General features: G+C 39.2%; 1 protein-coding gene across 1 annotated transcript; it reads right to left on the bottom strand.

Moving 5' to 3' along the window:
* Positions 1–2019: 2019 nt before the first annotated feature.
* On the bottom strand, positions 2020–24756 carry LOC139716846 (tubulin polyglutamylase TTLL7-like). The gene is made up of 18 exons (XM_071628379.1): positions 24717–24756; positions 22399–22576; positions 21234–21371; positions 19891–19948; positions 18398–18461; positions 17393–17460; positions 16621–16779; positions 15908–16124; positions 14786–14950; positions 13892–14050; positions 12853–13041; positions 10000–10260; positions 9225–9311; positions 8584–9015; positions 7857–7985; positions 5629–5870; positions 2508–2702; positions 2020–2146 (listed from the first exon to the last, which is right to left on the bottom strand). Exons 2-18 carry the CDS (start codon positions 22448–22450, stop codon positions 2020–2022), a joined length of 2742 nt encoding a protein of 913 aa, XP_071484480.1. The 5' UTR covers positions 22451–22576; positions 24717–24756.
* Positions 24757–26286: the final 1530 nt, after the last annotated feature.

Genomic DNA, 26286 nt, shown 5'->3' with positions numbered 1-26286 from the left:
AAAGGGGAAATCCAGTCCAAATATATGTTAGTCTGATAAGAAAGAGTAAAATCTTACGAGTTCAATGGTATAATTTTGATCAAAATCGAATGAAAAATAAGGAAGTTATGACATTTTGAAGTTTTGCTTTTTTTTGGGGGGGGGGGGGGGGGAGGGGGAAACAGTTCTTGAACGGTCAATATGAATATGCAAATGGCAAAGTGAGCATGTCATTCCCTCACAACTTACCATATAGTTTAATAGTACATAAAATTTCAAAATTTAGTTTTTCATTCGAACGCAATTATGCCCGAGGATCAAATCCTCAAATACCTAACTGATCACTATTCTGAAGTTATTCAACCAGGAATAACACCATACTTCAGACTTAAATGACAAAAACATTGAATTTTCATTATTTTTTTGTACACAATCAATGGAAAATTGTGTGGGTATGACATGGTTAGCTCACTCATCTGCATATTCATATCCACTGTACAAGAACTGTTTTGCAGAAATTAGCAAAACTTCAAAATGTCATAACTTCCGTATTTTTCATCTGATTTCAGTCAAATTTTTACTGTTGAATTCGTAAGATTTTACTCTTTTTATCAGACTTAACTTATATTTGGACTGGATTTACCCTTTAATTTCACAAATAACGATTAACTTGAGGAAAAAAACCCAAGAAAAACACTAACTTCTGTGGAAAACACCACACATACAGTATATCACCTGGGCTCTCTGTTTTGACGACAATGAAGGCAAGACTCAACAGATAATGTCTCTTGCTATAGGGTACCAAAGTGAGGACGTCACAGTCTTTTGTTATAGCTTGGAGTTGGAACCATCTGCACACATAAACACTCGGGCCAAGTGAGGCTGCTTAGAGCCAGTTTCCATGGCGATGAATGGTAATTATGCCATCACACTTTGGCATTCTATATCTTTATACAGCTTGGGCACTAAACAACAGTATTCACACTCCTACCATACATCCTACACATACATTTCTCCTCTCTCTTTCCCCTCCCAACTCTCCTTTCTTTTACTGATTTCGGAAGCACAATTTTGATGAGCAGCTGAAAGACTGAAAATGATTGAGCTCACACACACTTAGGCACTATACAAATGCTTCCACTACTAAATTTTTAGACACATAAAAAATTCAATGCGCGATTTGATTTTGGTGAAACGAAGAAGACATCTAGAGCAAACGAGAACCCAGCATTCACCTCAATTCTACAAATGATAACTTTGAAGGGAAATAGATATAAATATCTGCACCTCTTCTATTTTCCCTTCTGTTTTCATACTTTGAAGATACCGTGGCATCATGCCACGATGAGTTGCTGAATGATTCCCAGCCATAGAGATTTATAACAGAACATCAACAGTAGCGACTTACGACCACTCTCCAACACACAGGCTATCAAATGTGCAAGCTTCGAGCACATTGCGCCATTGCAAAGAAAAACAAAACTGTGGTGATCATTATGATGTCCCCTTCGATGACACTATGCTAGAAAGCGATGTAAAACCTCATTTTTTTACATGGAATTACCAGTTCCTATCTAGAATTACGACATTTTGCTACAGAATGAAAAGACAAATACATCAAAGCAGGAACATTAACAGCTTTGTGTTTTTTCCATGAGATGCAAAAGGTCATTCTCATGGCCAACTGGTTAGTGTACCACGCCCTTTTGATGGGGGTAGGTCGCTTGCCATGTCTTGGTAATGGCATCTTGCATATCCTAGAATGGCACTGTAAGTTGATGTAGCCTGCCCTCCGTAGCTCTATCTAGCATTAACTCAAGCAGTGCGTACAAGCAGACACCTACTCACACATGTGACCCATCCTACATCTGCAGTTTGAGAGGATCTGGAGGGGGGCAAAGTTGGCCAGGAACTTCCAAGTCAAATAAGATGAAGACACAATTTGCCTGTGGAAGAAGTCATCTCACCCCTTTCGCTATAAAAGTGTGCATGAACCAGAAGCGACGCAGAAAATGGTCTTGCAGCCCCCTTTCTTCAACTCTAAAGTTTCTCCAGTGAGTTGCTTGGGTAGAGTCTGGACATTCGCTGACTGATGGGGACCATGGCAGTGGGGCTGGATGTGTTCCACGTTCCAATCTTCGTCGGTGGGCCCCACGATGAACCAGACCTTGAAGGTAGAATGGTCATGGACAATTTGAATAGAATTCTGAACTCTTCCCTCTTGCATCTTTTATTGCACGCATGAAATCTTATTGTTCTCTTTTTAGTCTCGGACGTTGAGATTAGAGGTGTATCTGACAAGTTTAGTATAGTGAAAACATTCCTCGATATGACTCAAGCAGTCCTCATGTGATTCCAAAATGTCTCAAAAGCTCTTATAAATACAAGCACTAACACATGAACAATGTCCTATCAAATGAGCAGTGATATCTACCAGTGAAACACTTCACAGATTGGAGAGGAGTTCATATGTCTCTGTTTTTTCTCCTGAAAAAACAAAACCAGTCTGATTGAATGGGACTGCCTACCTTTGGTGGGGGGTCCGGCCCTCTCCCGCAGCTGACGACGGCGGACCTCCCTGCTGGCTACTCTTGGTCTCGGCAGCAAACTGGTAGACGATGAGCAGGCAGTCCTGACAGAGCTTGACGACTCTCCGACAACATTCCAGCTCCATCTCGGTCACCGCATCCGTGCTCTTGCTGAAGATGGTTTCCCATGATGACCTGCAGGTTTTAAAAGACAACAACAAAACAATCAATGATAAATGAACCTAAAGCATCTAAAGATTTCATATGACCAAATACGTAAAGGTGCCGCGTGGCAGAAAAGATAGTATTACTTTACTCCAGCAGCCAACAAAACTTGCAACAGGGCTTGAATATTTTTTCAAACTTCAATCTTACAGCCTCTTGTTAGCATTTGCAGATGAAAAAAAAAACCCACAGCTTTAGTGCTTCAAAATAGTTCTAAAATGTGAGTTAGGGATAAAAAGAACCAACATGAAAATGTTAATCAGTATAATCCACGTTATGTGTTGTTAAGTAAACAAACTATGAACAACAATTTCATTAAAAACTGTTTCTAGAATAAACCGCCATCGTGACGATTTGAGAAAATTAGTGACATCTAATTATATGTTTGTATTGGTGGCTTTATTGCAAAATTTTTGTATGGTAGAGTGTTTTGTGGTACAACTGAACTAAACATATACTTCAAATGTGTGCCTGCAAGATAGTGATTTTTGTTTTCCCATTTTTGGTTTAGGTGAATTTGGCATATCAAAGATGTAACATTTTGAAATTAGGGAGAATATCATGAACATTCACCTCTCTTTCTTTCTCTTTCTTTCTCTTTGTTTATCTGTCTATCTATCTATCTATCTATCTACTGCTTCTACTTTCTTTTACTTTCTTCCAATCTCTCTCTTCCATTTCTTTAACATTTCTATTTCCTATTTGTTAAACAGCTGCTTTATTCTACATCACATGTTTTTCCTTAGTCTTTCCATGCCGCAAAGTCACTAGTTTATTCTTTTTTAAAACCACATATCAAATGCCATTTACCGGTAATGGCAATACTTGTCATTTCTGAACTTGCTAACTTTGTTCTTTCACCAACTACAGAAAGTGTTTTCTCTTTTTCTTTTTTTTTTTTAGCTGAACAGAGAGAGAGAGAGAAGAAAAAAAGAACATTGTATGTAGATCAGGGATCATGACATGAGCTTTCATAACATAAACCTCATGCTGGATACATATTATATTTCTGTTTAAAAAAAGCCACACCAATGTTGCATGTTATTACATATGGTTTCCTTGTGTAGCAATAAAAGGGGGTGTTAGCTTCAGCACATTTCCTTATAACTCCTGTTAGTTTCTGTCATGACAAATCTCTACTTCCTCTTGAGTTCTTCTTATCGAGACATCATTTTTTCTTTAATGGTTTTTTTGGGGTTTTGTTTTTTAGTGTGTGGTGAGGGTAGGAATTGAGGAATTGAGGAAGTTGGCATGACTCCAAGTTGATCTGTTTGGACTGCATGTACAATGTACACGTCTATGCAAAAGTCACAAAGTCTTCTTGCGTAATTCTATTTTTGTCTCCATGAACATTAAGACAAAATTCTAAAGACTCCTATATTTTTTATTCATTTCTATTCTCTCCAAAACTGGAAATAAGTGCATTGTTGACTTCAATGATATCATTGTATGTGTGGTCGAATACTTTAAATATTTCCTTGATTATTATACTGTGAACATATACTATGTAGATATTTGTCACACACATGTATCTTTAATCAATGCATGATTTTCACAGAAAATGCAGAAGTACAATCAAACTGAAACTGAAAAGTGAAACATGTTCTCCAATCTATACATCACAGAGCATACAAATCACTCAAGATATACCTTTTTTTTCTTTGAAAAGAATCAATGAATCAAGCCAATGTTATGACGAGAAATCTTTCTGTATAATCCACATCATGTATTGTGCTTGCATCCTCCGTTAACCATTTGTTATTGTACATTGCTTTAATCCTTACTGCCTGAGTGGTAAAGGGCAAACAAAAATACCCCCTATAATTACTATCATTATCATTTTGTTCGCTGATTGGCATGTTCACTAGAGCGCTCCATTTGCCACATGGCACAGATGTCTGGAAACTAATTGTCAATGAACAGAGATTACCTAATCCTCCTATTCTCTATTGTGTCACCATGGCCTGCTATTGGACTGAGGCATATTGTTACATCTCAGTGGGCTTGCTAATCTACAATTACAACAGGTTTGTAGGTCAAAAACTTGAAAGGCTTTACTGAATACTGACGTAAACAATTGGCAAGTGAAGCAAAGTGTCGGGGTACATAAAGAGATTAAAAAATGCAGCCATAGAATGAAATCATAATCCACTACAGTGAACTCATTGGTTTTTTTTTATTCCTTGGCTGCAGGAATGTTGCAAATTCTCTTCAATTCAATTCAAACAGTTACTATGTTTTCATTTTTGTCAACAGAATATACAATGCAATGAGTGAAACTAAACATGAATGATACACAGGAAGCAAAGAATAACAGCATGTTCAACCAGAACTGGTTCAACAATGGTGCACACATGAGCACCCAGAAAAGGCATTGTAAACTTTGACCGTGCATGTAAAATTACAGCACGCAGTTTAAAGCAGATATGTTATGTTACAAAAATCCCATGGTTGTGTTCTTGAAAATCATCTGTGTAATCATTATGATTACCAGGTATCTGTCACGATTCCCTTTCTCTGGCCAAGTAATAAAGTACAATGAACTCATGCTAGTTGACACAGGACAAACAATGAAGAACAGAGAGGAAGAGAAACTAGGTCTAAAGAATGGAATCTCACATTTTGTAGAGACCAGTGTGAGTTATTCTGAACGAAAAGGAAGTCTTGCGCAATTCAGCTAGTTCTGGCTAGTTCAACCAAGCTAATATTTATAATGTGTTTTCAAATTTCTAAAGTGAAGTGGACCAGGTCCTGTTTATAAAAGGAGTATCAGCCTTGGGTTGTGGTTGTGGTTGTGGAAAAGTTTGTGGGCCAAACCTCAGATTTCATGTGAATTTGGTAGGAAAGACTTTACTCCACTTGGTAACCATCATACAATTGTACACCCACAACTCACCCAGAGGTAGAAAAACAGTTCCAAAGGCCCTGCCCGTGGCTCCACAGGAGCCGGTTAAAGACCTTGGTCACGATGCGGTAGAGTCGGACGTTCTCCGCATCTGCGCAGCGCCAGACGCGCTGGATCAGCGCCTTGACGTTGGAGCGCACGATGTCGATGACCTTGCGCCGCTTGATGGAATCCAGTTTGACCAGCCAGTAAGAGGCTATCCGTGGTTTGTGGTACTTCCAGCTTTCGTGGATCTGTGCACCAAAAAGATGACAATGTAGAAAAATATCAAGGAACAACGGAAAGCTAAAAATAGCCTGAGGATAAACAGCATTTAAACATTTGGCTCAGTTGTGCAATACCACATCATCCTCCAGTCGGCTTTAAAGTCAAACACAATGAAACTAAATGGATCGGGTTTCATCACGAGAAATGACCAAGTATGAGAAAGTCATAGCATTTCATAGTCTCACATGTTTTCACACAACAGTCATCAAAGTTGCAATCACAAATTAGCCAAATATAGGGAGTTGATGATGTCAAAATCCTCATAATCCTCCCAGTGACCTACACATAAATCTTCATTAAATATCACTTTTTGACATGAAATCAGTAACATTTCTTGTGCCACTATATCCAACCACTGACTAGTTGTGGGAGTAAAGGATATAATGTGACCGTGCATCACAAAACAAACAAAAAGTCGCACCCCTTGATTTTACGAAATGACTCAGAAAAGGTGAAATGGTTCAACCAAGTCAATCTTGAGTTTTTCATATTTTCTGAAAGAGCTATCCTTCTTTTACATTATTCTTCAGTTTGGGATCTAAACGTGAATGGGAAAGTGAGTTTTTAGCAGTTTTTCTACAACCCTTTTTGGGGTAAGAGTAGAATGATCAGGTATGTCTTAGAGGCCACTTTTCATCTCTTGAAATCCTTTGCACACTCTTCACTTTCAAGTCTGATAACTTCAGAAAGGATGACGCTACTGCTTTGAAAGTTAGCATTAATCATGGGCAGAATGTGTCAATAGAATGTGCTCAATTTCAGCTTAATCTGATAATCTCTTCATTGTTATTGTTCTGGTGGTTTACATTCTGTGTTTTGTCCCTTTCATGGCACAGCTAGCACGGCTTGGTAAAGATTAAGCGCTTGAATAGACCGTGTACTTCAGAGCCTCTTTTCTCAGTTCACACTTTTCAAGAATGTGTGCTTTCTTTCCAGTATTTAGGTAGGTTAGGGGTGGCCATTTGAATTGAGTTATACATCATTTTAAAGCTTAGAGTGTGCTCTTTCAGAATCTGCCCTTAACTAAAAATCCATGTCTGGCACCTTTTTGTTGGTTTTGTGGTGCAGGGTCACATATAGGGTGTATTAACGAAATGAAATGAAATGAAATAACAGTTGGGAATTATCTCATCAAAAACAGATTTTACCATGCTTTCCTGCACGAATTCAGGGGAGACTTGTGAATTGATAATATCATCCTCAAAGCTACTCAGCAGATCTGGGCTCCGTTTCATAAAGCTTGCTATCAGTTACAAGTTGTGGTAGTTGTTATTATAAGCTACAGAAATCCTTGCATCTGATAGACTTAGAGCAAATTTGTCATAGAAATGTGGCAGTTGTCACTGATAACAAGTTTTATGAAACGGGGACCAGGTTATACTGCAAACATGAAAATGAAGTGAAAACATGTGAAACTCCAAAACTTGTTTACTTCATTTCTGATTCTGATGAAGCCTCTACCATTCCATCCCTTTGATTTTCTTTCTACTTAGTTAAATGAATATCTTGCTCAATTTCCCTCGCCCATGTGACACAATTTTTTTTTTTGTGTAATTAGGCTTCATACCTAGAATTTCCTTGTAGATTTTACATAACTTTTATTTTTTTACTCGTAGATCCTTGTGAATAACAACATGGAATCCAATCTGTTCAACTGGACTTACTAGTAAAAATCTCAGAGTGAAGTTTACTGACTTGTCAGAGTCACTTTTTAGCTATGACTGGAAGTAACATTGCCCACTCATCCATCACAGCTAAATGCTCGCCAGCCAGTCAGAGACAGAAGTGACTCGGACAAGCCATGAAGCTGTCCTCTTTTGTGATTTTCACCAGTATGTCCAGTCAAGCAGATTTAGTTACATGTCGCTATCACACTATGTGGATGAATTGAAATCAGCACTGATATACTCTTTGTGAACGCAACTCATCTCATTAGAAAAGAGTTCACTGACCTGGCTGAGGATTACCGCTGCTTCCTCATCTGTCTTTCCGGGAAACTTGATGCGCATGTCTGTGAGTGATAGCAGCATCTTTTTGGTGTGGTCCTCCTGCTTCTGCTGGAATGCAGCTGACAGCATATTCTCATCCTACAACAAATAAAAAAGCAAAAGAATGGAGTAAGCACTGCCCAGCTTTAGCATATTTACAATATGTAGAGCTTAAAGACATTAAGAACGCTCAGCTCGCAGACACAGAGTCCAGCCCAGATGAACCGGATGTCCTGTATTTCACAGGATCATCCCATCTATTGGTAACTTGAAGAACATCTAAGGTCATTGAGTGCATTGTTTGGCCAGCATGTGGGAAGTCATTTATGTATTTTGGAACTAGACCTTTTAATGATGATTCCAGTTTTGTTAAAACCTTTTGAATACAGAAGTGTTATGAAGTGCAAACATAAGTGTTGAAGGTTTGACGTTTGAGCTGCAGATGATATTTTCACTTTGTAATCATGAGCAACTTTTCATGTAGTAGAAAATAAGAATTACACAACCACCAAATGCAAAATTTCTGAGTAAAGTTACCTACATTTTACATGACCTATGACTTTTAAAATCTTTCATAGAGATTCTCTGAGACAACAATAAATGCCTCACAGGCTCCATGATTTGGAAAAGGGGTGGTTGGGCACATGCGAAAGGCTACATAAAGTAGAGAAATCTGTGACTGAAATCTTACCATTGAGCCACTAAGCCCTGAAGAAGGGATTCTATTGGTGGACGATTTGGGTCTCGTCAGAGACCTCGATCTCTGTGATGAGGCTGTGTTCCTGCCGCTGTTGGAAGCAGAGAGGGGTCTGGCGGATCTCGGGCGCTGGGCAGAATGCGGCCTCTGCGACAACGACGTCATCGACGTGCGGGAGGCGGGGCGTGATCTCGCCGAGGGTGGCCTTGTTCCTGGGGGCGGGGCATGTGGCATGATGGGTGGTCGACCGTCTAGGGACACAGAATCCCTCGCTCTGGTCTCAACGCCGTTTTGCACAGAGGGCGGAGTCCCGGGGGGAGAATACTCTCCGTATTCCTCTTCCTCATCGTGATCCTCATCATCATCCTCATCATCGTCGTCTTCAGCCTGCTCATGGCTAACAACGGTTGGCATGGATGACAATGGCTGTAAAGATAAGAGAGTCAATGATCAATCTCTCTACCTCTTGCTACATCAAAATGTATTTCGTTAATTTGGTTTCTACGGCATTTATCATTTCTAATCTTGGGCAAGAATTTACTGATTTTGTGATTATTGGTAATCATGTGCGATTATGACAGCCATAAATGACGTTAACGAAATTCTTGAATACGACACCAGACTTAGTTCCATACCTTGGGTCCTCTGAAGCCCTTGCTACTTCCAGTTGGACTTGAGTCTGTGATGTCACATTGGTGTAACATGTCCAGAAGCTCATCTTCCTGTAGGTGCATGAAAGGGGGGGGGGGGGGGGTGATTTGCATGAAAATCAAAACATTTGAAATAATTTCTCCAGTGTTTCCTTGTATGGAGAGAGCAACAGTGTATCAAGTTATCATACTTCTTTCTAAAATTGTAATTTCCTTTCAATTCCACACATCTTGTTTAATAGCAAAAATGAGAAGACATGCTTTAGTCATCATCACCCTCAGCATTGCTGTTTACTTCAACATTATCACAATCATCATTACCACCATCATCATCAGTACACCCTGTCATTATCATCATCATTATTGCCTAGGTTACTATCACTGTTATCCATGCTGACCATACACACTTCAAGTAATTCTTATTGTAAGAATCTAAATTTGTTAAAGCAGTCAAATGTGATCTTTTATATTCCTGAGATATGTAGGTGTAATTTACACAAATTATATCTCATCATCACTGTTCACTTACTGTGAAACAGTGTAAGCTCTGACAGTTATCAGGTCTGATTAGCATTTATGCTTCTTCCTGGTACCTTTTGTCAAATGTCATATCATCAGTATTTTTTGCATCACTATGATCCTCATGTAATTTTGGAAATATTTCGGACAATATACTTTGACTTCGACCATCACAATGGTCAGAAAATAATGCATCTGATACTCATTCATTATTTACTGAATACACTTGATCATAGTTTACCTGAACTTGGCCAGACATGAGATGGCAGGCATCCCTCTGCAGGGTGGCAGCACGCCCCGATAGGAAGACCTCAAAGGCGTCTGCAATCAGCTGGTCATACTTCTCCTTCAAGAATCGGTCCTGGGGCGGGTAGATCCGCCGGAAACGCCCCATGTTGCGGTTCTCGTAGTCCTCGCGGGCGTTCTCTCGCCGCACTTGGGCCAGCTTCGCCCGAATCTCAATCTTTCGCTGCTCCACATCTAGCCTCCGCCTCTCTGTTTCCTGTATTGACATATCAATGAAAATAAAGCATACACATATCATCTGAGGGCTTACACCTGTCAATAATTCTCAATAGACATGTTTTAGGTCAATTTTTTTTTTTTTTTATGAAATACACATAAGTACAGTGTCTTTAATCTTTAATATCTAAGTAGACCAACTATCTAACTCCAGTCCTAAAATTTGTTAGGGCAGTTTACCCGGTCAAACCCAATGCAGAGAACACTTGAGAAAAACTACAATTTTATCAGTCAAAAAATTAATGTGTCTCCTGTATGTACGCAAAGACAAATGTAAACCTGCTGTAATCACTTAGAAGAAAGCATATCTACCCTCCAAATGGAATGTATTTTGTACAGGGATTCACCTTTATCAATCAAACTTAATTAGTTTTTAACAGGCTTGTATCGATAATTTTTCAGAATTTTTTCCACAAGTATAGTTGAGTATTTTTGGTATGACAAAAATGATGGGACTCAGGCAGCTCTATTTGATTTACACATGTGAGACTTTGAGGACATTTGTAAATGGTGCCCTCTATTGACAAATGGAAGTGCATGATATCTGAAAGCTGATGATTGGTATAATTTGTGGGACTAGCTACAGTAGTCAAATTAGTTTTAAAAGAAATCATCCCATCACAAGCACCAGGTTCTATGCGAGATAATTAGTATACAAATAATGAATGTTTATGAGTGCAATGGACAGAATATTTCATGAGGTGAAAGATGAAATGATCCGTTCAACGAGGCGCAGCCGAGTTGAATGGATCAAAAATTTCATCTTTCACCGAATGAAATATTCTGTCCATTGCACGAATGAAAAACATTTATTATTTGTTTTATATAACGCCTAAAATAGATCCTTGTCATTTGATGTTTTAGTAATTTAGAAACAAGAGAGAATCTGAGATGGCGAGAGTGCTCACTGAGCGCTTTATGCTAGTGCACTGTCGCATACACACACTGCAAATGCAAGCGTTTTAAATACGTAGTGTGTCAGACTCTCAGCGAGCGTGCAATGGAGCAAATCGTATGGATCCAAAACTGCACGGTAAATGGAGCCACAATTGCACGGATGATGACGTCATAGTGAAATGGGCCGAATGATCAATGTCAAACAACCAATCAAATGACAAGGATCTCTTCAGGCGTTATATAAAATGATCTGATGCTGGCCTGAAGCTGAGAAATATAATTGTTTAATGCTGGTTTTATTTTACGTTCCTCAAAACATAACATGACACACATAACAACAGATCCTTTCGATTACATCCTCACATATTTGGTGTGTGAGTAAACTTGAGGACTCAGTTGTGGCTTACTCTAAACATTAATACATTGTACAACTGCGCGATTGATATTTCGCAATGAGCGGCTAAAGAAACATATTCGTGGGTTTTTTAATAACAGTGCGCAATTGTCAAAACATTCAAAATGTGCAGAGAAAATTATGAAGATATTTTCATAGGTGTTAGAACTCACGCCAGCTAAAAGTTGCGCAAAAATGTCTGCATTTACAATACCACACAGCAGACAAGGGAACCTCACCTAGCTGAATCCTATACTGAGTTTCAAGTCTTTGTGCTCTCGTTTTAAAAAGCTAAAAACAAAAATGACCTGTGGCCTCAATTCTCAAAGATTGCCTAAAGCACTAGAGGATGGTACTTGAAAATTTGGTTCAACATTTAGACACTGATCAGAATAGGGCATCACAGTTTACTTGTTAGATATTTGATGGTCAATTGGAAAGCACAGACTTTATGTTGTTTTTTTCCTCTTTATCACAGTTATCATATTTTCCTTCCATCATACATAGATGACAAGTAATACTGTAGCTGACTTAAGTCAAGAGGAAAGCAGTCTTTGTCAAAGAACCAAACTAGAGAAGCACTCTGAGAGCGCAGACCTCCGCCGAGCATGCAGCTCATTTCCACCACTGATCTTGTTCTTCTGTAGAGATATCAGTGATTTCTACCTATACGTACTTATAGCATTGTGTGCTGAAAGTTGCCCGATTTCCCAATATAGAAGCCTTTGTTACGTCATAAACCCTCAGCTGCACGGCGCGCCTCGCCCTAGCAGAAACTAGAGCACGCACTTTAGTGTGCGCATGCAAACCTCAAATACGCGCAGCCTGAACTCCCAAGTCCATTGACCCTACCTGTCAAAATATAAAAAATCCTTCATAAATTCCTCCAAAATTGTCGGATCACTACCAAAAATTAATTGTTTATTACTTGTGTCATTCTCAACCTTTCCTGCAAGTTTCATCCCAATCAATTGACTACTTTTTGAGTTATTTTGCACACGGACAAACTAACTAACTAACTAACTACAGTAACTAACAAACAAACAAGCAAACAAACGGTAATGAAAACATAACCTCCTCCCTTGGCGGAGGTAACTAGTACTTCATTACAACCCTACACCATGGTTTACTCTACGGCAATGACAAGTTTGGCAACCGACTTAACCCTTTTTGTGCCAGGGACTTTGGACAGTGTACACAATGCTATGGGGCTTCCTACACCAACTGGCATTCAAAGGACATAAAGGGATAAAGACACAGACCACACGGAGAGGAACTCACGCTCTGTTCAGTGGACAGTCTCTTGGTGGGGCGCAGTAACCTCTTCTGAGACTCCGCCTTCTGTGCGGCCATGCCACGCCTCTTGTCCGAGGCCCTCATGTTGACCAGTCGGAATGAGTCGTTCAGGAGGCCTCCCTTGATGTCCAGGTCAATCTTCTCATCAGTGCCAAAGCTTGGTGCACGGTTGACCTACCGTGGGGGGGGGGGGGGGGGGGGGGGTGGGGAAGCAAGACGAGATGTAACTCAGTTTATCAATTCTTCATCGTCAGAGTTGTTCCATAGTCTGTTCCACAGCCTCAATACCTTCAAATCTGAACTGAAGACATCTTTTCCAGCAACTTTGTGAATGATGTGTGACACTTTGTGGGAGCTGGGCACCTTTGAATGTTTCTACATATAAATGGCGCTATATAAATGCTGTTTCATCATCAGTCATTGTCTAACTTAGCATATTATGAATGGCAAATGAATATCTAGAATCCTGCATATACATTTTGTATCTAAGCTCCTGGGGCAAATTAGTCCTCAATTATTTCATGCAAATGCTGGATAAGAGTATCTGAGGGGTGAAAGGGACATGAAACAAGAGTGAATATAATTCCACTTCAAGTCCCAGCGCAGGATGCTACATAACAACATGTCCACTTTATCTATAGATGCAGCAAACAAAAACAAAAAGCTAACACAAACTTTCTCATTTAATACACCACACACATGCACAATTCTTCCAATTAGACTATGTGAAAATGGTCTTAAGAACATCATGATATACACAACAAAAGGAGCTAGGAATAAAATACTGCATTTTCTTCCTCAAAATACTTTCTTACAAAGATACAACTCTTTCAGTGTAAAATAATCTTGCGTCATACATAGCTTACACCTTATTTTTGGTTTTATGCAGCAGCTTTAATGTTAAACAATACGAGACAGGAGCATATCATCTCTTCCTCTGAATCCCCCACCATCCGTTCAAATCTAAATTCCCAGCTTCCTTTTCACATGGAGCAAACTAAACACAACAGAGCCTGTGACTTACTTCAAGAACCCATGGCTTCAACTTCCTGTCAAGCAGCACATCAAAGCCGAGGACCTCAAAGCACACGCTGTCGTGACCTGCGTTGACTCCCGGTCGGCAGTTGCGGTAGGCGTGGAGCACGTGCGGCTCCGCGACGATGATAGTCTTCACCAGCACGTCCTGTTGTGTGTTGAAAGACAAGAAAGGTTCAATGGTTAAAGACATTATGTACCACTTGCAGGTGAAACAAAAACCCAGCTTTAGTGCTTCAAAATAGCTCTAATATGTGAGTTAGGGATAGAAACAACCACTGTGAAAATGTTAATCAAAATAACCAATGTTAAGTATTGTTAAATATACATAATGTGAACAATAGTTATGATAATTTTTTTTTTCTAGAATAAACAGTCTACAGTTATGGTTTATTGAGAAAAATAGTGATATCTCCTTATATCTTAAGAATTATCGCAATATTTTCATATGCTAGGATGTTTTGTGATACAACTGACCTACACATATGCATCAAATGTGATAAATCTAAAATCTTTTAAATTACTGCTCCCAATGGTAAACAATACTTAAACATGTATCACTTTATTTATCAACTGAAACTTGAGTCAAGTTGATAACCACAATAGGGATGCTCATCCTTTCCTTAGTTCGCTTTAATGAAATGATCCTTCCAAAAGAGCATCATTACAGAGTAGAAGAAGAAAAAAAAAGAAAACCTTGAAAGAAAAACAAAAAACAAAGAGTCAATCAGGTATTTCAATGGCATGTCAGTCAGCTATAAGGTAATGTATGGGGGAACCTACAGACAGGCAAATGAGGCCACTCTAAATAAATCACATCATCATTGCAATTATCATTATAAATTTCACAAGGATGCCATAATAAGACAAGAGTTTGACTTACAGCTATATTTTTCCACATTGCAGCAACATCGTAGTCCTTCCGCCTCAGGTAGTCTGTGAGGTAGGAGATGGAACGCTTACTGCCCGTACTCACATCAGCACTGCGCTGGAAATTAGCATTCTTCTTGTTGATGGAGTAGTTGGTGAGATGCATAAAGAGCTGGTCCTGCAGACATAGAATGAAATAATGAAATTAATGCAATTTACATGTATTTTTCAAAGAAGCTGTCCCCTAATGCCTTTCACCATTAGCTATCACTGCACTATTGCATTTGGTGGATGCACATGGGATTGGAAAGAGCATGTCAACCAGTGTCCTACCTCACAGAAATCCCGAATCTGCAATAAAATTGACATTTATAGCATTGTTTCTGATATTAACTTTTATTTGAGCGTGTAAGTTTTGGAGCCAAAGGATCAAGTAGAAAGTATTTTCAATACATACAAGGTCTCCAGTTGCTGATTTGCAATGTAAACCTTGACACACCTGCTGTGTATAAATGGTAGCCTCACAAAGACGTACAGGTTATATCTCTCATTTGTGTGTCTCTCTGTCTCTGAAACTGCTGCACTTGGCTTTATTTAACCCTTTGTGTGTCACATCCACACGCCTGACTCAGTCAACCACTTGCCAACTTTTCATATTTTGCTCAAATGCACAATCACCCACAAACTGATTGATATATTGCAATACGCCACAGTTCATTGAAAGCGTCATATCTATAGCTTTGTCACATTACATCGCAGCACAGCTAACATATTTGTCTACAATTTGCTGACTGCATTTCTAGTTTGAGCGCTTCCATAAAAAAGTTACATGGCTTTACAAGACAGAAAGTTTTCCAAAAGCACATATGCGTTGTGGTCTCAGAACAATGTGGCACACAGGGGGTCTGCACTATGGCACATAAAGAGTTAAAATTTATAGGCAGAGACCAAAGTGGTTCACCAACAAAGCTACAAAAATATTTCACATAATTGTGTGTGTAGTGGTCTGTGACTAGTAGTACATTTATGTCTAGTTTTATGTAGTTATATCTGTTAAGTTATATTGTTGTTCAAAAGAAAGTTTTGTTAAACTCAGCTCTATTCAAAAGTGTACGACAACTCAGGAATGACTCACGATATTGCTGTCCGTTGGGGCCACGTATTGCTCTGTGCCCATTCGTACCAGTCCGTCCGGGTAGAGGAAGATCCTCAGTGGATCACACGAGGTGACCAGAACGTAGACTCGAAGGTCAAACTTGAAGCCCTCCAGCAAGAAGGGTTTATCCATGTATTCCTGGACGATCATGTGATCCTGAGGGGGTATCTTCTCGCCGTTCCTGAACAGCATAATCCTGGAAACAGAGAGGGTGACACAGACAGATGTGAACAATATTGAGGCTAAGTCTAACGTGGCCTCCCATAGGCTGTGGACTGTGAAACTGTGAGACAGGATAATCTCAGCAAGGCAATGGGGACATGCATGAGTTGCTCGAGTTTTAGTAGTCACATTTGATTGACCAGTATGCCCTGGCATTCTACACATCACAGATGGAAACAGTCACACAGCTAACCTTGGGGGGCATTTCACCAAGTGTTTTGTGAGCGACCTTCACCAACAAATTTGCTCTCGGCCAATCAGATGCAAGGATTTCAGTAGCTTAAAACACTTGTCAGTGGCTGATAAGTTTTATGAAATGCTGCCCAGAGCTGATACTTGTTTAAAGTTATGCCACTTTTGATAGCTTCCTACATTGTCTAGAGAGAGAATATGAAAAGTTTGTGTGTGTGCCATAGAGGGTAACTATCACTGGTACACCATGATGTTAGTTTCATTTTTCAACAACATACCCCTGACCCATGGATCCATTCGCCGGCTTGACAATGTAGGTCCTGGACCTCTTTTTCCTCTTCAGGTCGTGGACATGGTTCTGGAAAGAGGAATATTCGGCTGGAAAGATCCAGGTCTTGGGCACGAAGCTGAAGTCATCTGGGTGCCTCTTGTACATTCTGTGCAGGACAATGAACAATAAAACATATACCACACACCATACCAATACATACATCAACCACGAGCAGTGCTGGAAGGATATAGAGACTCGAGGTGTAGAAGCATTGATGTAATGGTGTAGACAGCATCTAATGCCAAACAAAACCAGGTCATGTTCAGGATTGTTACAGACTGAATGCAACGGGTGATACATAATTATGTCAATTGAGGAAAAATAGTGCAGGTTGAATTGGCATTCATGCAATCCTTTCATAAGTATGCATACATGTATATCCTTGGAATGAGAAATGCTGATTCAATTGCATTCATTATCATTCATGGACAAATAGAATATATTGACTGCACCATTGAAACCAAATCATAAACCAGAATGAATCAGAACAAAAAGGGCAGTAGATGCAAAAATGATACTTCCACACAAATTGTGGAATGGGCATTTAACACAAATGCATATTCAAGTTTTTCTTACTTCATCCTAACATCACACAGAGCTCTCAGAATCCATGAGAGTTACAATGCCATACATGTATGTTTACAATGGATCTACTTTGCCAAGTTCATGCAACATTTATTTTTTTAAACTTCTGTTGCCCTGGACGTAATTTTACTCACTTCAACATGTTCCTTGCCAAGCAATCTTTTCGGCATATCTCGCCCATTCCTGGGAAATGGTTGATTCGCTACAATCAAGATGCAAACAACAAAAGAGTAGAACTTCAAAATATGACTCAACAACAGCATCATATGAAATCCAGTCATTGCAACGATGCGTCATACACTGTATTAAAAAACAAACACTTTCATAGTAATCAAGTGCAAAACAACATGAAGTTAGTGACATCACAGATATCTACCCTATCAAATCTCCCTCATGCAATACACTTTCATGTTTATCTTACTGTGAAGTCAAAAGAGATCCCTTGCTGTCCATCTAGGGCTAACTAAGACAGCAATGGAAGCCATCATCTAGCATTGCTTTTAGCAAATTATCACAAGGTCATCTAAAGAAAACAACTTGAAACTGAAAACTAGCTTCCATGAAATCAATGACTCTTACAGCATTTTGTTATTTTTTATTATAACAGCTGCAAAATTGTAACATGGACTATGTAGACATTTGGTCTGGGAGAATGATTCTATATATTGATAATCATCATGAAATTGTATCAGGTAAACAGCAAAAACAAAGTTGTGACTTCAACTGGAATGAATAACAACATAAACATCTTTATTTGGGTTTGTCTTCACTTGTCTACATTCATTCCATACCACATGGTTTGCTGAACTCCAAAATGTGATCTTCCAAAAACAACAACATCCTTACAAGCATTGAAAACTTTGCAAAGGCCCTTGCTTCTTTCCAACTTTCAAACTATCTTTGACAAACAGATGTCATGCTATTTATGAGTCAAAACTAACAATTTGATTACTCAATTTGGACTAGGATGCCTCTGCAAAGTGTGTTGTACTCAAAACCCAAGTAAGGTTTGCTGCAGTTGTCTATCTTACTGCAGCCGTCTATCAAAATGTTTTGAAGGTTGTGCATATTGCAGAGAAATATAATCTATTACGAAATTGTCTCATTTTGTTGTACAACTGTTGGAGATTAAAACTCACCTGATAGGGTTTCAATTCTGCAATTCTGTCAGGGGGGATGGCTGTGTCATTCCAAAACATGAAACTGAGTAAAAGGAAAGAAAGATACGCATTCCACATTTATTCAACAAATGAGTCTCAATGCAAAACAAATAAGCATATCATCGCTGGGATGACAAGACCTTGTATCTACAATTTTGGTGAAAATGACTTTTTTTTTAAATTAATGGTCAGATAATCGTTTAACCCTAACTTACCTGGGGGGGGGGGCCATTATGGCCCCCCCCTCCTCGACGAATTCCGCGACCATTCTGCTGCGCAAAATTTTTTGACCGCGCCGCTCGCTGACTTTTTACTTTCAAGTCTTGCGCAACTTTTGAGACCAAATTTGTCGCGCCCGGGCATACCGTTCCGAAGCCACGCCCCTTCAAAAAATTTTCGTCAACCCCAAAATTGCTCAAAAAACTGATTTTGTGTACAAAGTCAATACAAATTATGTTTTTTCAATTAATTCATATAAAGATCCATATTTTTAATTTTAATGGCTGAAATAAATCTATTTTAGTATGATCATGCTTTTAAAGATGTGTTTGACAAATTCTGCTGAAAAAACAACAAAAACAAAAGTTCGAAAAAACAGAGAAATACATTAAAAAAATGATAAAACGATAAAAAACATAAGAAATTAATTTTGATGCTGCATATTTTTTTTACGCACAAATGTTCAGAATGTCACTAGAAATATTTACACCAAAAATCAGCATTCCATAAGCTTTTATAAGCCAATTACAGACGAAAATGAGGTTTTTTGCATATATTTGCATAATTAATTAATTTAAAATAGAAAATGCAATTTTTTTGAAAATTTAACTTAACAGTCTTGTAGATTACATCCGGCTTTATGTTCATGCAAAATTTTGCGGCGATCGCGCGATCAACGGCCGAGATCTGAAGGGGGGGTTATAATGCCCCCCCCCCCCCCCAGGAATTCAAGCTTGCTAAATAGCCCAGGTAAGTTAGGGTTAAGTGATGTCCTGTCTAAATCCTAGATGTCTTAACCCAAAAATGAAGCCACCACGGCATGTCCAAAAAATGTCTATCCCATTGGATACAGTGCTATGGCTGCCATGATTTTTTTTTTTTTTGCTCTCCTCAACATTTGACATTTTGCACATGTAGATACGAGGTCTTTTCGCCCAAGCGATGATATGTAAGTTTTCACAAGGAAAACATCAATTGGGTCCACTGTTTATGATTTTGTAAATGACAGCATATCTTCAGATGCAGTTTATTGATATCTATCCAAACTTATCTCAGGTTGTAATTCTCATGCTAGTTTTAATGGGGTGCATAATTTCTTCACCACTTAACTTTCGACATTTACGGTAATGTGTCCAGATTTGTTTCATGGCCACTCTCTTACAAACACATCTCTATCATCATATGAATTCACTTCGGGTGAATGAAATGACATGGGATGAATATTTGGTCAGCTTGCCAATGGTCAGACTTACCAGTTTGGGTCATCATCCTTGATGGTCAGTGTTCCGTACTGCAGGGCGACTGTCCTCACTGTGTGAGGAGAAAGTATTGATGGACATTGTCATTCTACCTTGTTCAAACAAGTTTATTCTTTGATTTCAAGGGAGAATTTGAACTACTTACTTGAGATTTGCATGGTAATTACACACTGTATTCTGATGACTGACATTGAAATATAGGTAATCTTCTCAGAGAGCGTCTTCTCACGATGGTTCTTTTTTTTTTCTTTCTTTTTTTTGGCCAATGATGGCACATTCCAACAGTCATTTTTTTTTCTCCACAAGAACAACAACAAAATTTTGAGGTAACCACAAGTTACAAATATTCACCAGACTGTATGTATAAAAGGACGACATAGTTGATCCAAAAATTGCAGATGTGATAACAATTGCAACATTGATGGTATAAAAAAATTTATAAAATGGGTTCAAGAATGTAGCCAATAGGGAGCGCTGAAATGAGTGACGTGTGCTTCCTTTATTCTAGTCCCATTGCACTGCGTGTTAAATCCTATTGCCGATTGTCTGTGCGCGCGGCGGCTCCTTTGAATTGCATGCATACGCGCTGTCAATCCTGTAAACAACTTCTAGTTCGAGCTGCCGGCCGGCCGGCCGGCCTTCCCTTGTGCATAACATGTGTGGCGTACGTATACTAGTATTCTACTTACGTACACTTTGTACAGTACAGTAGGCCAAGCGTTGTGGGATCGGACGCGTACATGGAGTCACTTTGAAGGGCAAATCCAACGATTTAGCAGTTTAATTCTCACGCCGTTTTCAGAGTATGTTGTCTAGTAGGCCTATATGAGGAGTCTATATCAAGTCTTTAAGGTAAAGGGTGCATATTCTATGTAAAATAAGTAAGTTTTCATGCGGGAACTTAAGTGTCCGCGGAAACCCAACCCCCCATCATACTTATACTGTATGTGCGGGATTTCCGAGTGCGACGTGCGTAAATGTTTGGGACGAACATCTTCGGACGTCTTGACCCACAAAGGTACGTGAAAACGCTGAAAAATGCTGTTAGTTTTCGAATTTTCGACCCATTTTATAAAACAAATGATGCACAGGATTATTTCGTGGCGTTAGTGGAGGCGTAGCTCACTCTCGGGTATTTACAATGTAGTGCAACATGCACTCGGCTTCGCCTCGTGCATGTTTCACAATTGTAAATACCCTCGAGTGCACTATACGCCTACACTAACGCACTCTATCCTCTGCATCATTTGTATACTAGCAACCTACAAGATGCCATGCCAGCACTTACATTTTATAACACCTTTTTATCTTAAAGGATAGAGAAACAGGTCACTTACCGATTTCATATTTGGTGGCAGTCACATTGAGACTGATGGGTTTTTTCCTGCGCTTCTTACGTGCATTTGTGGTGGGGCGTGTCTCTTCACTGTACCCACTGAACATCGCCTTCCTGGTACTTGAAGGGGTAGGCACACCTGTGTGAGATAGGGCACTGCCATCATTACACTGAGATGGGCAATAGCTCTGCTGTATCTCTTCTAGTCCCATCGAAGGCATTAAGTCTCGTATTTTAGCTTTCTATCTTTCTTCCAAAGTGATGTGAGATGTCAAAAGCACAGAGCAAACTGCTTTGATCTGATTAATCTGATCTGATTGATATGACCTACTCTGATTTAAAAAGGGACTGATCATTACATTTTGGTCTCCTCTTAAAGCACACAACTGGAGCATGATTCTAGTACCTGTATCTTTCTGTTGTTAAACACAAGCTATAAGCACACCATCTTGTAGGCCAAGACAAGACTGGGAATCATTGTTTACGATGCAAAACAGCAAAGTAAAGCACTGCAACAGAAAATCTTGGTTCAGGATTGCCATTTCTCTGATAGGCTTTAACATTTTGAACAGCTACAATGTATTTATAATACTTTCTCTGATGGAACACAATAAATGACAAACACTGTGGCAAATGCTACACATACTCATGAACCTGTGACCTCCTCTCATTTTTTTTTTTATTTTATGTAATGTAAGTCTTTGAATATTTGGTGCAAGAATATGCATGCATACACTGATTGTCAACATGCTATCAATTTCGAATGGACAAATCAAACTGTCTTGTATATATCTTATCGGTCACTGTTAGTCCTCTGTTTTAAATCTTATGTTATTTCAGGTAGCAATACATATAGTACGTGAAAGACATTTCGATGCAAGAGCACAATAATCAAATATCAAAGAACAATTTAAACAAACACATCAATAACATACAGACAATCTTGCAATAGTGAGAGCTGCAGAAGTACAAACTGTGCTGAAATTATAGCAACAACTAATTATCGGATAAGGACAGATGTCACCGTCCAGTGCAAGCAAGTCTATTGGGGCATTGGACAATTTGATTACCCGCTAATTAAAGGAGAAGAAGAAACAACACCACCTTTTCCAGTCCTCACGGATAACTCTGGTTAAGATTGTACATTACATTGAATGTAAACATACCTATCCTTCCAGGGGAATCGAGAATTGAAGAGGGTCTCCCATTTGATCCCATGTTTGACCTTTGACTTTGGCAAGGTATGGCTCCTCAAAGCTTGTGACGCCGCTTGAAGTTGAAACAGGACATTGTGCTGCAGCTCGTAGTCATCTACTCTGTCATATAAATTCCAATCACTTGACGCTGAATGTAAGAACAGGCAGAACAAGCACAATGTCATGATGTTATATCAAAACATTGAGGCAAATGATGTGTTACACTGTTGATAGTGTTAGCAGGAAAACATTATTTGCAATGCAATCTCTAGTCTAGCAATTGCTGGTACATTGTACATGTATGTATTTGAATGTTGATGCATGTAATTAGAGTATAATTGAAGTGTGTCACAAGTACCATGGTATACAGAGACTAGAGGACAATACCTCTATCTCCTCCAACCTTTATACAGTGTAGTTCACTCTGCTGTGCTGTGGTACGGAACAGATAAATTCTTGGAAACAAAAACATACTCCTGGACAATTACATGGGTCGGTAATGAAGTACAATAATAAGATCCTAGTCCTATAAACGTTACAGTGTATTTAATTACAGTAACATAACCAATAACTAGAACGCATAATTTTTCCCCATACAACGTACTGTATCTTCATCAGCTGTATGCACAAGAATCTACAATGTAGATGATGGTAGATCTAACGATTCTTAGTCACTGTCAACAGTCAAAACAACACAAACTCTGCTCTGCGCAAGGTACTTTAGGTGGGGTTTGTCTCTCTCATTAGTGAGACCTCTGGAGTGTAGGGGTAAGGCTCTGGGATTAGAGCTTGGTACTGTTGAAGGGTCCAACATAATGACTTCGTGGACATTACTGATTTAAACAATTACTAATTGGATGTTAATTAGTTTAGAATAGACAATATCTACAACTACTAAAAAGTATAGCGAGTTGCGTGCACTTCGTCAGGGGCCCAAATACCATCACTCCGCTTAAAATTGTTACAAGCATGGTAAACAAAAATTTATGCCCAGGGCTGTGTTCAGTACTAGTTGTCTAGTACTAGTAGGCTTGAAAAAACTTGACAGGGCTACCACAGCTAAGCAAATTGTGGTGAAAACCGAAGTTTTTCGTGAAAATCTGAAAATTATATGAGGAATATGTATCATAAGTATCATCACAGTCACCCGCACACATGTTTTACACAATACGTGTATGTCTATGGGCATCACGGTCACCCTCACACGTCTTTTAGATCTAGTTTAGGCCTACGTGCTTTGTCTAATGGAAACCTCATGGGTGACGAGTTGCAGGCCCCTTCCTTATTAGCGCACAACTATTCCACATCGTTCGCATTTGGTGACGATAGCTGCAATTTTTCGATATAAAATAGATCAGTGAACTTGTGATTCCATTGGAATTTTCAGCATTTCACACAAAGAATTTCAGACAATTCAGTGACGAAATGTGATTCAAATATGCACAAAATATAAACTGTGATGAGGACGAGGTCACCCTACTAACTTGTTAGGGCCTAAACCCCTGTCAAATAAGTTACACAAGAAACCGTCGTAAGTCATTGTGAAATGCGAGAGATCCGGTAGAACCGAACCTCTGGGCGCCGGCTCTGCTCTTTTATAGTGTTAACCAGTTAGATCTAAAACAAAACAGATGAAATCAACCTCGATTGGACTTGATACAAAACTGATTTTATTTTATAACGGTTCGTATATAGGCATTGTGCCATTGATTAACTAATGGGGTTAGAAATAGAATGACTTGCGTTCATGAGTTGAGAGTGTCTGGTCGGGCTGGGCTAGTTATATAGACACTCTAACGTTAACTAGTTAGGTCTAACTAACCTGTTACATGTAACAATAGTTAACGTTAGAAACACCGTTAGGCATAAAAGATATATCTAGAGTGTTCTAGAGACTATTCCGGGATAGACATGGTCTAGACTCTGACAGAATGGCTATCGGACTAAAACAAAACATTTAATATTGGGACTTTGGGTAAAATTAGACAGCAACCAGTCGCTAGTAGACAGGAACAGACACACAGATTGCCAACAGGCAACACTCAACAGTGACAGCAACAGTCACAGTCTATGAGATGAATACTATTAAAGACTACATAGCTAGATCTAACAGCTAGCAACGTTAGAGTGGGCCGGCTAGAGTTGTTATCACCGACAATGACAGTTATTGACACTATGTAGTGTGTATACAGCCGCTAGCCGGCCGGCGACTCGACTCTTGACGTTAGAAAATTATTGCATTTGTTGTACCTAACGCTAACCGTCGCGTCTGCAATGCGTTAACTCACCTTAGTTTACATCTTCGTGCCGCCTATTTGATTACAGGAAATAACATGACACTTGCAAAGTACTTGCCGGAATTACGGAGCAGTTTTTGGTCGTTAATCTTGAATCGATCGCCGTATTTTCGTTAGCATGCATCGCATTCCGCATACAACTTGTGTACGTTTTGCATGCATGTATTGATTCATTCATTGCATTGTGGTGATAAAGGCCATACATATAGCACATACAGAACGCACACTTGACGCTGTACGTTACGTGCTATGTACGCCAGCACCGTCGGTGCGTGCGCGCACGGAAAAATAGTGGAGATCGAGAGGAAACGGCGAGTCCGCTTGACGTGTTCCCATAGCAACAGACGCCAGGGTCTCTTTTTCGTACAACTCGCGGTGCCGCCGATATGCACGGGCAACAAAATAACATAATATGAAAATTATATCTCGTATTTTGAGCTCAAACTGAAACACATCGCTTAATTCTGCCTCCTAATGAGTACCATCTCAATGACGCATTAAACCAAGACCCCCAAAAGACATACATTTTTAGGCCCGTTGATTTAGGCTGCAACTTTTACTCATCAGCTACATGTTAATGAAAAATGCAGATTGGGTGTGTGTAGTGACGTGACATACAAAGTTGCTGCAAAATAATTCTTTCCAGATCTAACGAAAAATGACGAGTTTCTCTTAATTTGCGTTGATCTCTAGTAACGACCACTCAGTTTCGAGGTCGCTTAATGGAAAGCACGGGTAGCGCTATTCAGTTCATCAAATGGCTGTATCGATTTTCCCCCTTGCATAATAAGAGACGAGTATATACAGTGGCATAGCTAGATGTCGATGTACATTTAAGTCGATATCAGACGTACACGCGCACAAGGCCCAGGTAATACATCAAAAACTCGTAGTAGGATTTGTTGTTGTTGTTGGTCAAAATTGGAAATAAAGAAATTAAGTGGACCTTTCTGTGAAAACATACCGTTCCCAGACCCCACCCCACTGCGGGGTGCGGTCTGGTAGTGTTATATTTTCAAATGTAGAAATCAATTGATTTCTTTTCTTTAACCTTTGATAGTTTAGTCTGACTTAGGCTATAGAAATAGGCTAGCCAAGCAAAAACAGTTTCTATTCTTCTTCGCGCATCTGCGGTATTATTTTTAAATGTTATCTATAGCAGTTCAGCATCATCCTTCTCGAATTTGTGTTGCTGGAGATGTCAACCACATCTTTCAGGTTGATCACTATACCTGGCCATGAATGTGAAGGAGGGGAGAGACGCTTTTATGTCAATTTTTATACAGAAATGTTTTCATGGGAGTGCAAGAATACGTTCAACATTTTAGGTAACAGGCAAGCGAGGGGAGGGTGTGTCAGGGGGATCCCTCTCCCAAGCGAGGGACCTTTGTATTTGTATAAGAATTAAAATTCTTCTTCTTGCTCATCTAGAATTGGTATAATGATGTATATGTATGTCAATGCATATATATGTATGTATGTATGTATATATACGTATATATATATATATATATATATATATATATATATATATATATATATACATTATTTCTCTCTCTCG

This window comes from Diadema antillarum, unplaced genomic scaffold, assembly GCF_040938485.1.
Source record: "Diadema antillarum isolate AM-2024a unplaced genomic scaffold, OU_Dant_1.0 scf00000070, whole genome shotgun sequence".
Lineage (NCBI taxonomy): Eukaryota > Metazoa > Echinodermata > Echinoidea > Diadematoida > Diadematidae > Diadema > Diadema antillarum.
Note: the sequence above shows the minus strand (reverse complement) of the source record. Positions and strands in the feature narration are given on the sequence as shown.

Excerpts from the sequence above, each read along its gene's own strand:
- LOC139716846 (XM_071628379.1), bottom strand. The coding sequence starts at position 22,450 with ATGGGATCAAATGGGAGACCCTCTTCAATTCTCGATTCCCCTGGAAGG. Across the intron at positions 13,042-13,891 it reads TGAAGCCATGGGTTCTTGAA|GTCAACCGTGCACCAAGCTT; the intron begins GTAAGTCACAGG and ends CCCCCACGGTAG. Across the intron at positions 2,703-5,628 it reads AACTGTTTTTCTACCTCTGG|GTCATCATGGGAAACCATCT; the intron begins GTGAGTTGTGGG and ends TAAAACCTGCAG.